A 15,874-nucleotide genomic window follows, 5' to 3' on the forward strand; every position below is an offset into this window, starting at 1 on the left:
TTTTCTTTTCCAAAGATGGTTGAAATGATATCTCTCAACCCACACGTTCTTCTAGACCCTTGCCACTCCCTATCAAGAATGGAGTCTAATTAATAAAAATAATGATAAATCAATATTGGCTCATGAATTGTGAGAAATGTACCATACTAATGTAAGATGTTAAGAATAGGGGAAATTGGGTGTGGGATATATGGCAACTTTCTGTATTATCATTACAAATTTTTTTGTAAATCTAAAACTCTTTTAAATACAAACTTTATTTTTAAAAAAGTCAAAGTCAACAGAAATCAATAAATAAAAATTTAAAACTAGTAGAGTGTGGGAAGAAAGTAATAAGTCAAGAGAGAGCCACTTAGGTTCGATGCCTTTAGAAAGGTCAGAATTCATAAAATTCTGGATGTGGGATCATAGGAAGAAAGCATTGTCTGGCCTATCAGGTGGCCCCAGACAAAGCACTTTCAACTTGAAATTTAACCAAGAGGACTAAGAATAAGTGCTCAGCAGGGAAATCATATTAAGATGGACACTTGATTTGCCTTCCAACATGTGAATATGTACCCCAAATGAAGAAAAGTAGTTCACAAAATTAAAATTACTGGCAGAGAGTGTATTGTTTTGATGACTTGCTGCAGAGAAGAACTCTTTTTGAATGAGTGGTAGAGAAGACCAAAAGTGAGTGCAGGCAGCTTGTGTGTAGGTGTGTTCTTATAAGCATTTTACAGTCTTAAGCATAGATGTTTGTCAAGTTTTTGTCACGCTGTTTACTTCCCAAATTTAATATTGGAAAGATGGCATAGTGGAAATGGTTTCTTAAAATGAGAACCACCGTTAGACTGATGGATTTGCCTTTTTTAACTTTGCAATCTCGTATAAAAAACATAATCACGTTGTGACTCAGTTTTGCCATCTGTATGATAAAATAATAATGTATGCCTTATCTAGACATGACAGCAGTGCATTGTTGAAAAAATAGGAAAATAAATGTGAAACTGCTATTAAAACTAAGGGGTACATAATGATGATCAGCTGGATACATCATTATGTATTCATACATAGTCCTTAGGGTCCTTGGGTCCACCCAACAAAAATGAAGTTCTACTGGTCTAGAAAGGGGATTTATTTAAGGTGGTCCACAGAATCAAAGGAAGGGATTGCAAAGAAGGAGGCATGTAAAAGGGGTGAGTTGCCCTATTTTTCCATCCAAATTCTGGTAATGGTGCTTTCCTTGCCATGTCACCATCACCTTTCTGAATGTCAAAAGACCCTGTCTTTAGTTTCAGGGATCCTAACCACGTTCTTAGCCATTAAAAATAGGGTTGTCTACACAGGCCAGTTTGAATAGCACTCAGCAAATTCTCCGGTTGTGGTTACGCATCACTTCTTTGGAAAATCCATAGGTGACATGTGGGCAGTTACTGAAGGTCCTCACTATTCAGCACACAGCAGATTAGTTCACATGAACTCATTCCCTCATCTCTAGCCTCATAGAGAGCTTCTCCAAGTTTGAGCCTGTCTAACTCTTGAATGTGTCTCCTAGCCAAGATAACCTTCAATTGTTATGGCATAAACTCTATGCTCTGCCTCTTTCAGGGCCCGGACTTCTAATGTGCAAGAGCCTTCTTGTCTTTAAAGAAAATATTGCTCATGGGAATCAAAAGTTTTGGCTTTCAACCGCATTTTTTTAATATCGGGGGTTTCAAGGGCATATTTTGAAAGTAAAACTAAACAACTGTTTTTCATTTCTGATTTTACAGTAATAATTCTCCTTGAGGCAATGAGAATGACAGTGACTATAATGATCATGAGGAAGAATGTACAAAAAAGAAAAGCACAAAAAAATTTTTTCAAGATATTTTCTCTCTATGGGCTAAACAACCAGAGAATTCTCTGACAATCTTCACTGAACTCTTCCACATTCTGTATGCAGCTAAGGCTTCCATCTGCACATCCTCCTGGTATAACCCACACCTGGGACCAGCTGCGTAATCTGCGAGGCCCAGAGCAAAATGAAAATGCAGAGTCCCTTTTTCAAAAATTATTTAATGCTCTGTGTAAGCATACTATTAAACCAAGTGCAAGCCCTTCTAAGCACAGAGGCTTGTTCGACTGCATACATTGCATGCTCTTGAAGCCAGCCTTGCACACACCTTTAAAGCAAGTCAAGGCCTGAGTGATCCACAGGTTCATCCAATGGAGCTCCAGGTTTCTGTGTCAAAGAGTGCTATGTGTTCATTAAAAGTCATTCTTTCTTATTCTGGAGACACAGTAAGATTACATTTCCCACCTTCTCCTGCAGTCAAGAATTGCCATGAAAATCTCCTGCATAAGGCTTCACTCTTTACCTGCTAATCAGCCAGATTCAAATAACTCAGGAGAGAATTCTACTATCCTAAGGGATAATGGAGCCACAAAATGGCAAAGGTCTAGATCCCTGAATCATCACATGGAAGACTGCCTGCCGAGGACCACAAAGAACTGTCAAATGAAGGAGAAATAAAGTTCTACTGTGTTAAGCCACTGAAATTTTGGGGTTGTTCATTGTAACATTTGCCATACCTTGACCAAATCTGTCAAGACGAAGCTATGCGACAATAACAAGTGACACTAAAATCTCAATATCTATGATAAGAACAAGTTTATTTCTTGTTTATGGTATGCCATGAAGAAGACTATACTCATCCTAGCTACTCAGGGAGCTAAGCTGATAAAAAGTTCATCTTGACTTCTGCTTCCACAATCACCACAGCAGTGGGAAAGAAGCATGGTAAATCATACATTGGCTTTTAGGTTTTCTGTGCATATGTGATATATCACTTTGACTTACATTTCAAAGGTCAAAACAAGTCAAATGGTTGTGACTATCTTTAAAAAGAGTAAAAAAGTGCAGTCCTACTATGTGCTAAGAAAGGGGAAATCCAGACATATTTAGTAAATGACAGTAATTCTACCACATGAATGTAGACATTGGTGATTGGAAGGAGGGTGCTGCCATACAGAACTTAAAATATGTTGTGTAGAGTAAGTAGTCAGGCAGCAAAGAAACAGAATGGCAGGCTGGTTAGCCACAGAGCTCTAGTGTGCTTCAGTAAAATATTTAGTAAAATTGTCCCCAGAGAGAAGTAGAAGTTGACCATGAGCCTAGTGAGACTCTAACTCTATGGGAAGTAGATGGAGGTAGAGTGTTAGCATGTTGGTTACAGTTATCTGCCTTTAGCAAGATATTACAAGAAATAGGGGAGCTCAGAGGACCACTGGTTGGTTTTCTAGAAGAAATAGAAGAGTACTAAGGGATTCTAGAGATCGAAGTCCTTTCAGGGCTAGAAAAGTTTACTGCTCCTAGACCCTGAGCAATAAGAGAGAAGACTAGAAAAAGTTTTAAGTGACAAAGGCACTAAAAGGTCTCTCAGTTTAAAAAAAAAACGTAGGGCCGGCCTGGTGGTGCAGCAGTTATGTTCGCACCTTCCGCTTCAGCTGCCCAGGGTTCACCGGTTCGGATCCTGGGTGCGGACATGGCACTGCTTGGCAAGCCATGCTGTGGTAGGTGTCCCACATATAAAGTAGAGGAAGATGGGCACAGATGTTAGCTCAGGGCCAGTCCTCCTCAGCAAAAAGAGGATGATTGGTGGCAGATGTTAGCTCAGGGCTAATCTTCCTCAAAAAAAAAAAGTGACATTCTTTTTGCAAAGATTAGGTTAAGAGTTTTAACCTTGCCATTCAAACCTCTTGTTTCAGATAGCCTCAAAATAGCTTCGTTAGCTTGAGAGAGAGGGGCATGTGTACGAGGAAGCAAAGAAATAAATTATTCTTGAGAATTATATATAGGAAAGAATTAGAATGTGGAATTTAGAATATGGAACTAAAAGCAAATACATCAGAAAGCCTACTAAGTTTTTAAAGGAATTGTATTGTTAAGGAAACCATGTGCTTAGACTAAAAAAAAAGACTTTGAGTCTTAAAACAACCATCAAGCTCCCAGAATTTCCTCCAGGAGGAAGTCCAGATAACTTACTTTTTTTAGTTTATAGGTTGCTGGACCATGAGGAACATATTTGAACCTCATAGAAGGGTGTGTGCATCACATGGAGATCTTAGATTCCTTTCCTTTCTCTAATAAAAGACTCCCCAAAATGTGTATTCATTGACTTCATAGCCCCATTTCTGACAAGAACACTACACATGTGATAGGAATCACTTTCGTTAGTTTCAGTGAATATGTTTCTTAAAGGTGTAAAATTTCAAATTTCATATTAGATATATTTAGGGATTAAAGGTGCCAAGCAATGCTTGGAAACTGGGAATTGTAACTTGGCTTCTTTTTCTGTAAATTTATCCTGAGCTATCCTGCTGAGTAAATTGATACTGCCAAGTTTTTGATGTTCTATTCTCATAGCAACAGGCTGTGATGTCAGAGGGTTATTTTATCACACAATTTATCCAAAAAAAGACGCTGGGCTGTGAAGCAGAAAGCTCTAATTTAACTGCATGTTATTCAACAATCCTTTTATGTAAATAAAAACGGAAATAGAACTAGAAAATAAAAGATTCAAAGTAATAGCTTATGTGAACATTTTTATTAATAGTTGTCATAGTATAAAAAAGCTTTCCCTTCTGCATTTTATATCAGTGGTTATGTATTTTTTAAACAATATTAAAGGGAACATTAGGGGAACAAAATTTGCTACCCCACAATGTGTCTCTTTGGGATGAGGGTTATTTTAAAGTGATTATTTTTAAGAAATGTAAAGACTCAGGAAGTTCTGCTTTTTACCTCCCTCTTAACTGGCTAAAGAATTTAGAAAAAGGGGCTGTTCCAGGAGAAGAGCTATGATCAAAGAATATAAGCTAGGTTTGGTAGAGTGGGAAAAACTTCACAAGGCCTGTATGATCAAAGTCCTCTGTATCCCATTGTCTCTGCATAGCATGGCAAATAATTGTTTACCAAACCATTGCTTTTCCCAATGTCGTACAAATTGTCTTCCTCCCCTTTGAACTCCAAATCCCTAACCCCTTCTCCTTAGCCTCCATTGCCTGAATTTCTGGGAACCTCATATCTTTGGGGTTCCCATACATATGTAATTAAGTTTGATTTTCTCTTGTTAATCTGTCTCATGTCAATTTAATTCTTAGACCAGCCAGAAGAACTTGGAAGGGTAGAGGAGAAATTTTTCCTCTCCAACAGCATTCAGTTACAAGGCTAAGCAAGACTGTTTCCTGTGAATAAAAGGTAAGCTAGATCACGCACACTGTAAAGAAAGCAGCATCAAAGCATCTAAAAGAATAATCAGCATCATTATAGAAGAAAAGATTACTTATTAATATGTTTTGAAATTTTTTAAACCAAGAACTTAAAAACAGTAGTTTCACTAGCATACTTCATGACACTGAAAGGCAAAATTAAAAGTATTATCTCAATTTATCAGACAAATGATTATCACATAATTTGGTATAGGTGCAACAGACTTCATTAAGACAGCATTCTATAGAGCAGTTTTACAAACTCCCATGCCCACAGGGCCTGGTAGGTTATATAAACTAGTGAAATGGCCTGGGTGTGAGACAGTGGGGTGGGAGAGTGCATGCTCTATATGCAGTTGGCTGGGCTAGATTAGACCAGAGCAACAAAGAAGCCAGTAGCTCATTGTATAAGACAACAAAATTTGTTTGCTGGCTCACAGGACACGTTGGTCAAGAATCAGCTGGAGACTCTGTTCTTTGTCATTAGAACAACCACTATCTAGGACGTTATTGGTTACTATGGCAGAGCAAAAAGAAAGAGTATAGCTTATTTTGCTTAGTCTGAGCAGTATTTTTTTCTTAGTTTGAAAGACATTTGAAGTTATGGTAGTCATTAGGACTGTTCCCAAATATTCTATAGCTCTCTTTCCTTTCGTCCACGAGGTCCAGTTGCACTTACCTGCTCATTGGCAGTTAGATGTGACCGTGTGACTTGCTTGGCCAAAAAAATATCAATGGAACTTATGTGCAGAGACTTTAAGAGCCAATAAATGCTTTGCCATATGGTTTCTTTTCCCTCAATAAGAATAAGATATATTGTTAATTAAAAAAATTGTGAGTATTCAAGAGAACTCTTACATAAGGTTATTATAAACTAAAACTCAAGAAGCAGAAATAATTTTTTACCAGGAAGTATAAAACATCTCAAAACAATACTTAAAAAAAAAATTTCTCCCAAGACTGGTGTTCTTTTTATTTTAAAAGACAACAGCTTTAAGGTACTGTCTCTGCCATGCCTCTTACAATCCTTGCCATTAATATTATATTTAAAATGAACTTTGAGATCTAATTTTTAATACATAATGAAGCACCAGCATTCAAATGAATAGTATTTAACATCTGATAGAAGATTCAAAATATTTAAATTATTTAATCATAGTATATTTTCTCATAATGAAACACAAAAGTACTATCTGCAAGTAACTCCACACTTTGATTTTGTTCTCCTCTGATGTCTGTTTCTGGTTGTTTTTGTCAGTGGGGATTGGGGAAGATCATCCCCACATTATCACATTTCTGGCCTATTCCTCCACGTCCTCAACCATGCCCAGGACTAGGTGGGGAGTGAGGTGGGCAGAAATGCGGATGAAAGAATTATCTTCCTCTATATGTTATAAACCAATAAACACTAACTCCCATGCTTACAAATCTACTTCCATTCTCCTCATATATTTTCAGTGCAATTGACTGCAGGAAGAATTGGCTCCCTATTAGTAAAGGTAACCAGAATAGTGACTATTCACTGACTTAGGAACAGAGTCCGAAGAAATAGAATTCCTTTTATTCTATAGAGACACGTGAAAATGTATAGAGGTAAATATATTTAAGTATTTGAGTTGAACATTAACTGTCATATTCAAGTTATAGTTCATTATACTGGTGATTGAAATCTGTAAATATCATGCTCTAGAGTAAGTTTCAGCTTCTGCAAATTTGAAGAAGAGGTTCTGAAATGGCATTCTTTTCATGTGCAGACCCCCAAGACTGTCCAAGAATAGTAACTCGATGATTATTGCTTTAATATGAAAAATATTATAACAATCCTACAGTATTTTTTCTTTAAATTGAATGAGTATAAAGAATGTATTTAATAAGTGGGGCAATACTTTATAACTAACACTATATCTTTAATATAATTTGCCTAATATTTGTCAAGCATAATGGATAAAACAGGAAAAACCTTTTCCTCTAGTCACTTTCATGTTATAGATGGAGATACCTTAGAGATCGTCTAGAATGGCACTATATTTTGGTGGATAGCTGGCTGTCTACCACTGTGATACAGTGTCTAGATTGGTTTGGAATTGGGTATGAATCCTGGTTCTACAACTTACTGTCTCTGTGGCCCTAGGTAAGTTATTTAACTCAGATCCTTTCTTCTTTATTGAACCCTCATGAGTACAGGGACCTTGTCTATCCTGTTTTCTACTCTATGCTTAATTCTGGTTGTACAGCAGTGAGCAAGATACACAAAATCCCAACCCTCATGGGGTTTATATGTCAACTGGGGTTCCTGTTTCTTGACATCTGGGTTAACCTTGATTCAAATACTCAAATTTCTTATCTTGTGGAAGTCCAAAGCTTGCCCAAGATTTCTACAAATTCCTTGCAGGATGACATTCTCATGCTCTCATCTGCTTTCTAGACTCACGTTCCTACACGTGTTGCATTCTTATTCACGATATTGCTATGGATGCTAAATACAGCCATTTCTCACATTTCCACCAAGACAACTCACCTAGACCAAGCATTTGTGAATAATGAAGACTTTCTTGAAGACTTTGGGAAGGGTCATAATGCCTATTGCAGAGCAAGAATCTCGGTATCCATATTAGCCATTTTTGCTTTTAAAACACATTTTGACTACTCAGTCACCCTGGGTTCATGTTTGGATTTTTTCCCATCCAGGGGTCAGCATCCAACTCATTGACTCCTCTCCCACCTCTTGGGTTATTTCATGAGAATTTGACTTCATTTCCCTTTATAATTTAGAGCAATTCAGCTGTCTTTAGTTCCCACTCCCAAATCTTAAGATGCTCAGCAGATAAAAAGACACTCTTTCTAATTCTAAAATTATATAGTTTTAGGAGGAAGTTGTGATTATTAAGGGCAAATAAAAAAAATCTGTATATGGTTATGTTCCTTAGGATGATCTAAAATCAGGGCTGAGATGATGACTGACCAGACCAAAAATCCTATGAGGGCAGGCACTATGTCTCTGGGGCCTAGTTCATTACTTGGCACATAGCAGCATGATTTTAGAAGAAAATGATTGAATTCAGAGTCTTTGATAAATACTGGGATAAATGACTAGCAGTTTAGTAGTTTATAGTGATGCCATTGGATAGAAAAGAACGAAGCCTGATTTCATATCTATATTTCTTCAGTATTTAGTTGTGCTTGTTATAACACAAATTAACAAGATCATTGTATGTTTTGGTTATTTTACAAATACGGCTGTGTGTTCAGGTAATGGCTGTGATGAAAAATTGGTGGTTAAATTTTTCTGAAACTAATAATACAATAACAAAATAAAAATAATGGTGGGAAATAAACCAAAGTAGAAAGGAGTGGAGGAAGATCAAGGAAGTAAATTAACATTGTATCGAACTCCTATTCTTTATCAGCTCTTCAAAAAACGAATTTTAAATAGTGATCTCTTAAAATACTTATTACAACCTAGATAGTATTTCCCCATTTTACAGGTGTGGAACCTGACGCTAACACAGTGGTTTGCTAACGGGGGCAGGAGGAGAGGGAGCACTAGAGCCCAGCTCTCCCAAATCCAGGCCACGCTGCGGCATTTGAAGACTAGCTCTATCTCTTCTAATTACGTGTTATAACAAATCAGTATAGAGAATAAAAGGCAGGTTCTGCGACCTGACACAAACTTGCCCGAATTCCTTACAATCGATGACCGCGGCGAGCAGCTAAGGAGCTCCGAGGTGGTCGATCGTCTCCGAGAGCTTTGCGTGCGCGTGCCCGAGATGGTAACGTCGCCTGCGCGCCGGCGACGGCGCCGCCGCAATGCTCCGTCGCCATAGCGACCGGTCCTGGCAACCGCGAAGCGCTGCGGGCAGGCTGGCAGGCTCCGGGTTTGAGCACAGCTCTGCTCTTCCCTGCATTTCCTTCCCGATTGGTTTCTTCTTCGTTCCCAGTTTTCCGCCCTCCCTCCCCTTTTCCCTTCTCCGAAATCATGGCGGGCGGAACTGGGGACGTTCGGAAGATTTTCATCTTCACTACTACCCAGAATTATTTTGGACTGGTGTCGGAACCCTGGGACCAGCCACTGCTCTACAACGGTCCTGAAATCAACAACTTCTTGGATGACGGGAACCAGATGCTCCTTAGGGTACAGCGATCCGACGCCGGAATCTCCTTTTCCAACACGGTATGGTTCCCTGCACCCCTGCCCTGATCTCTCTTAACGTCGCAGGCTCAGCCAGAGAGATGTTGGGTTCTTCTTCAGCCTTCTCGCGGGATCCTCTTCAAGACCCTAAGGCTGTCTCTGCCTTGGCTGCGTTGGCCTCGAGCTTCTGCGTGTAGTTTCCAAGCTTGCGTCCCCCATCTGACCCAAGGAGATGCCCTGTCCACACAGCTGAACAGAACAATTATATTATTTTCTAGTTTTTTTTTTAAAGATTACAGATGGATTATATCTAAAAAGAAAACATTTACTTTAATTATTAAATTGTTTTTCCTCCTTTTTAAAGTTCTTTGGGGCAAATTCTAGTGTATCTTTTTTTGGGCTAGCACTGCACTGAGTTTAAAGTTGCTCCGGGAAAAGATTAGTTTGGAATTCAAATCTTTTACTAAATGATATGATACAAAGTTTAAATTCTTTTTTGATGTACAACGTGTAATGTATTGATTTATTTATTGCACTGCTGCCTTGACTGGCCGAATTGCTTAAGAGATGATTGCATTTGCAATCAGGACTTACATATATATAAACCTCAGAGTAAAAAATTGCCTCACACATTAAAGGGGCCCCGTAAATGGATGAAAGTTAACAAATCATAGACATTTTAGACCTCTTCCTTTTGTGTTCACCCATATCCCTAGGTGTAATATAGTATTTGACACACAGCAAGTATTGGGTGCATTTTTATAGGATGGTTGAATCATTCACCCCATTTGCTATGAATCCTTTGTCCTGGATTTAATTCAGTCCTATTCAATAAACATTTTTTTTTTTTTTGAGGAAGATTAGTCCTGAGCTAACATCTGCCAATCCTCCTCTTTTTGCTGAGGAAGACTGGCCCTGAGCTAACATCCATGCCCATCTTCCTCCACTTCCTATGTGGGACACCTGCCACAGCATGGCTTGATGAGTGGTGCCGTGTCCACACCTGGGATGCAAACCTGCGAACCCCGGGCCACAGAAGCAGAATGTCCACACTTAACTGCTGTGCCACTGGCTGGCCCCCAATAAACTCTTGCTTTGAACTCAATATATGCAAAACACTTTACTAGGCTTGGTGGGTTTACGATGATAATAAGGATGGAAGATCACAGCTAACGTTTATATTTCTCTTTACATTCTGTCAGGCACTGTTCTAAGCACGTTATGTGTATTGGCTCATTTAATGTTCACAATAGTAAAAGATGGGTACTATTTTTATTTCCATTTTATAGCTGAGGAAAGTAATGCACAAAGGTTACATCCTAAGTGTTAACTACTCCACTTCTCTAATAGGTGGGATAATTCAGAATAGGACCCCGTGCTTCTCCCTTCCAGAACCTCACTCTAGAGTGGTCCAGGATGACATATACTCAACAAAGTATAAAATTGGGGCACAATGTTGTAAATGCCACTGAAAGATTCGAGTGTAATGGGAGAACAAGATAAGGAGAGGTTTGGATTTGTGAAAATGTATCTTGGATTAGTTACTGCGAATTGAAGCTATAACTTTTTTAAGTTAATGCTATTACTAGTAGAACCTAACGCTGTATTTTGTTTTTAGTCATACACCATGCTACAGGTTTTTAGTTATATTTGAAAATGTTTTCTTACGTCTTAAGTTATTCTGTAGATGTCTGAGAGTCAGCATGATTTAATAAGTTAACACATGTTTATTGAGTACCTTCTAGGGATCTGGCACTGTCCTAGGTGCTGGGATACAGCCATGAACACGCTGGAGTTTGGCTTCAGGGAGTAACATTCGAGCGGATAAAGATAGGCTAAATACATGCACACAGATATATAATGTAACATACTTTTGGCTATTGATAAGTGCTGTCACGATGAAAGTAGAGTAACGTTAAAGTAATGATGGGAGTGGGGTGGAGAACTGCAGTAAAATAGTGTAGAAGGTAGTAGTTGTCTGGATCAATGACCTTTAAAGTGAGATTTGAATGATAAATTGTAGGCAGATGTAAGATTTAGAGGAAGAGTGTTCTGAGCAAAAGAAATAAGTACCAAGGCCCTGAGCTGGGTCTCACCTTGGTTTCAAGGGATAGGGAAAAAAATCCAGAGTGATTGCTGAAGTTTAATGGATGACTGGAGCGTGTGGAAGATTTGGTGTGGGCTGATCGTTTAGGATCTTGTACACCATTTAGGTTGAAATAGGAAGTCACTGGTAATCTTAAGCAAGAGAGAGATGTGATCTGGTTTATGATTTAGAATAGAGGTTGGCTAAATTTCTGTAATAGGCCAGATAATAAATATTTTAGGCTTTGTAGGCTGTAAGGCTCTCTGTTGCAACTTCAGCTCTGTCATTGTAGAGTGAAAGTAGCCATAGGCAATATATAAATGCATGAGTATGGAAGAACAACTTTACACCTTGAATTAATAGTTGCCAAATTATAGTTTGTTAAGAGGAAATAATGGTTACCAATGATAGAGAAACTGGGAGGAGAGATGGCTAGGAGTCCTGATTCTCAATTTTCCTTTCCTCGGGGATTGAGGAGCAGCTGTAGCCACTGATCCTTTGCTTCAACTCTGACTCTGCTAGGACAAAACTCTGTCCTGACTGATGCCCTAGGGAGCTTCGGCCAATGGCTATAGCTGCTGTTTTCAAAGTATGGTAATAAAATGCATATTTTCTTTATCAGATAGGTGGGAGGAGGAAAGTATGAGTATGTACCATTTAATTACTAAAGAGTGAATTTTTCAAGTCTACATATCTTCAGCTTGTTATTCTCACTTGCTTGTAATTGGAATAAAATGATCATAATAGCAATAGAATTCTAATGTGTGGAAATGAAAGTTTGAGAAATGCAGCAACACCCCAAGTAAATGCCAGTTCCTTCCTAGTGGCTAAAAAAATTACAGTGATTAGGACAAAAGAAAAATAGCATGAAAGCTCACTCATCTATAAGGTGTTTTTCATGTGCAGTAGTAAACTTGTTTGAAGTTTTTTTTAATGCATAGACTTCTTTTCCTGGAAAAAGAAATGATAACAACTGTGAAAGTGTGTATATAATGCAAAAACTTGCTTTGGGCACCATGCTTTTCGGCTAATGAACTAATTCCTAGGAGCTGACCTATTCTGAACATGGTTGCTTTAGTGAATTCCAATTTAGCTCGTCCAGTTCCAGTTTTATCTAGTTATACAACAGTTTAATAAAGTTTGATGCTGAAATATTGTAAGGAAAAATTTCTGGTTCAGGTAAAGATGATTTTAGGAGATAGACAACGTAAGTTCGTTTTGGTATTTCTGAGCTTACATTCAACTTAAAAAGAGTACTTTAAAATGCTAGTTTCGGGTAATTAACATCCTTGTTATAGACTTTCTGGAGTAGAGTGGAGAAGTATAGTACTTATTAGTGTGTACTACCTGGGGCACACAGCTTTGATCTGTGATATTACTGAATCTGGCTGGAGTGGAGTAGTTAGCCGTGTATGTCAACAATATTTGTATAGTGCTTTCTGTTTGTAACTCACTTACCGAAGTAGCTTTATAATACAATCACGTATAAGTGGGGATACATTTTAAAACTGAATTATTCTTTGATTGGTTGTAATATACTATAATTATTTTTAAAGTAATTATTTTTCCAAGGGATAAAATTATAGAGATACAACATTTTAGGGAAACGTTTCTTTCAAATATTAACTTTTATGAAGATAACATTAAAAATTATTTGTTTATTACTTTAGATTGATTTTGCTGACACAAAAGATAAAGTGCTGGTGTTTTTCAAGCTACGACCTGAAGTAATTACTGATCAGAATCTACATAATAACATTCTTGTTTCATCTATGTTAGAATCACCTATAAATTCCCTTTACCAAGCAGTACGGCAAATATTTGCACCAATGTTGTTAAAGGTGAGTAAATTAAAGTAGCTGTATGGTCATTGTTTTTTTTAAATCTAGGTATTTTGATAAATGTTTACATAAACACAAACATAAATATTTATTATTTACTGTTAGTATCATTAGTATTTTAGTTTTTAATTAAAATATAATTTCTTTTTAATTTTTTTAAATTTTAAAGTAAGCTTTGTTGACAAATAGGGGAATTGGAGAAAGATATAAAATGCAATTCACATAAGCTCTTACACTGCAAGTGATCTTTATAAGTTTTTACTGTCGAAAGGACTTTTTTTTCTCCCTTATGAGATAGAAATAGTGTCAGGCTTTGAGTGGAACAGGTTTATTTGGACTTAGGTCTTATGACGGTGTTTTAGGAAGCCAGTTTGATTGGCAAGCTTTTGATCAATGTTTGCTCTTGTCTGTTTTTATTTAGGATCAGGAATGGAGCAGAAACTTTGATCCCAAACTTCAAAATCTTTTGAGTGAACTAGAAGCTGGGTTGGGTATAGTTCTACGAAGATCAGACACTAACTTAGCAAAACTGAAGTTTAAGGAAGATGACACACGAGGTATAGAACCATAGCTTATTCAAAGAAAGTCAAAATGATTGTCTTATTATTACATTAGTAAATTAGTGTATTTCTTCACAGATTTCTTTCCACATTTTAAGTCTTGTCTGAGCCTGGGCTTCTTTTAAATGAACAGATTTACGTGGATTTGGAGAAGAGCGAAATGTAATCTTTAACAATGTGCAATTCATGGAACTAGAATCTGTAGTTCATTCTCGTTATTTGTAGTAATTGTGTTCTATAAAGTCATCGTGAACACTGAATTAGCACGTACTGAACCATTGCTCCTAGGGGAAATACAGAGTTAGGTTCCTGTGAGCCTCTGGTCATCACATTTTCATTAACTGCTCAACACATAACCTTGTTTTATGTGTGTTTATGTTTAAAAACACTTTAATATATCTTGATTAATTAACATTGACCTCATGGCCAGCAGCACTGTAACTCATGCCTGAATGAAGCTTATCTAACACAAGTATTTTCTCTCTAAGGCACGTCATGATGTTCTTGTGCTTAGGAACACTGACAGCACTTCAGTACTGTGCTTGAGGGCCATTTTAAACAGTGAAATCACCAACAAAAAGCCCCAAAATGCAAAGAATGTGGCACTAAATAGACTAGTAAAAGGACATTTGTTTACACTGGGAGATAGGAAACAAGAAGGCAGTGTCACTTTGTTCAGCCTCATCTGGAAGTGAGTGTGTAGGTAGACTCAAATTTTTCACTGCCCTGCACATGTCTGAGAATGACCATAAAAACACTGAGTATGATTTTAGGTTACAAATAAATGTTAGCAAGTAGGTGAATTTGTAAATCCAGAATCCATGAATAATGAGATTTACCCTAATTGTATACTTTGCAAAGATGATAGGCCATTGACTTTTATTTTTAAAATGTATCTTCTCTGAAGCTAATTATAATTTCATTGTGGCTATAGATAAATTATTTTTCATATGAACAGTTAATATGAAATGCATGACATATACAAGTCATTATTTTAAAATATTGGCTATAGTTTTATATTTTGCTTGAATAGTAAATTAGATGTGTTTGAATGGGATTCAAATGGGATTCTGGGTCTGTGGGCAGACCCAGAAGGAATAGTGCATTTATTTCCAGTATGTGATTAGGCACTTAGAGATTGTCCAGTTCATTGGCAAATTTAAAAGTAAAACTATTTTAATTTGCTTATATTTTGAAATTAAATTGCCGACATTTATTGATTAAATTATAATCATTTCCACTTGGGATGCTATTCAATAGCATGAATGGTATTGGAATTAGATTTAGTGAAACCTTGTGTTGGAGAAGCAAACTCATAGATATGAAATGCAGACTGACGGTCTAGATATGGGTGGTTTGTAAAGGCATATAGGAATCACACTAGGCAACAAACTGATGTGAAGAATAAATGTGGTGCTGTTCCACAACTAGAAAGACCTGCAACTAAGATATACAACTATGTACCAGGGGAATTTGGGGAGATAAAGCAGAAAAAAAGAAAAGATTGGCAACAGCTGTTAGCTCAGGTGCCAATCATTAAAAAAAAAAAAAATTTGGTGCTGTTATTTTTTCTGGTGGATTTAAGAACTTTCTGTTGATAGAAATTATCAAACTTATTTTCTGTGCATCCTGAAGAATATAGGAAATATATCAGTGAGTGACCCAGATAACTTTCTGGCTTTTCATTTTCAAGTAATATTTCCTTTTCACTTTTTCAGGTATTCTTACACCAAATGATGAGTTCCAGTTTTGGATAGAGCAAGCTCATCGTGGAAATAAACAGATCAGTAGAGAAAGAGCCAGTTATTTTAAAGAATTATTTGAAACAATTGCAAGAGTATGTGATTCATACATAGTTATATATCAGGCTTTTGATAAAAGTACTTTAGAATTCAGTTTTCACTGGATTTACCTCTGTTTTAAAATCATGACTTGATAGTTGTGAACAAAATATATCCTTCATATGTAGCAGGGTTTACTTAAGATGTGTGTTTAACATGAGTACAATTTAGATATCCAAACT

The 15,874-nt window shown here is 37.1% G+C and overlaps 1 protein-coding gene across 4 annotated transcripts in view; it reads left to right on the plus strand.

Moving 5' to 3' along the window:
• The first annotated feature begins 8,876 nt into the window (after nucleotides 1-8,876).
• The window catches only part of DYNC2H1 (dynein cytoplasmic 2 heavy chain 1), a 290,676-nt gene continuing 283,678 nt past the window's right edge, over nucleotides 8,877-15,874 (plus strand). For all 4 annotated transcript variants that reach the window (XM_070624815.1, XM_070624816.1, XM_070624817.1 and 1 more), the window contains exons 1-4: nucleotides 8,877-9,406; nucleotides 13,121-13,291; nucleotides 13,713-13,848; nucleotides 15,570-15,688. In XM_070624815.1, the coding sequence (XP_070480916.1) occupies nucleotides 9,212-9,406; nucleotides 13,121-13,291; nucleotides 13,713-13,848; nucleotides 15,570-15,688 (621 nt within the window). In that variant the 5' untranslated portion in view covers nucleotides 8,877-9,211. The remainder of the gene's footprint in view (nucleotides 9,407-13,120; nucleotides 13,292-13,712; nucleotides 13,849-15,569; nucleotides 15,689-15,874) is intronic.

The sequence above is a fragment of the Equus przewalskii genome, chromosome 6 (genome assembly GCF_037783145.1).
Source record: "Equus przewalskii isolate Varuska chromosome 6, EquPr2, whole genome shotgun sequence".
Taxonomy (NCBI): domain Eukaryota; kingdom Metazoa; phylum Chordata; class Mammalia; order Perissodactyla; family Equidae; genus Equus; species Equus przewalskii.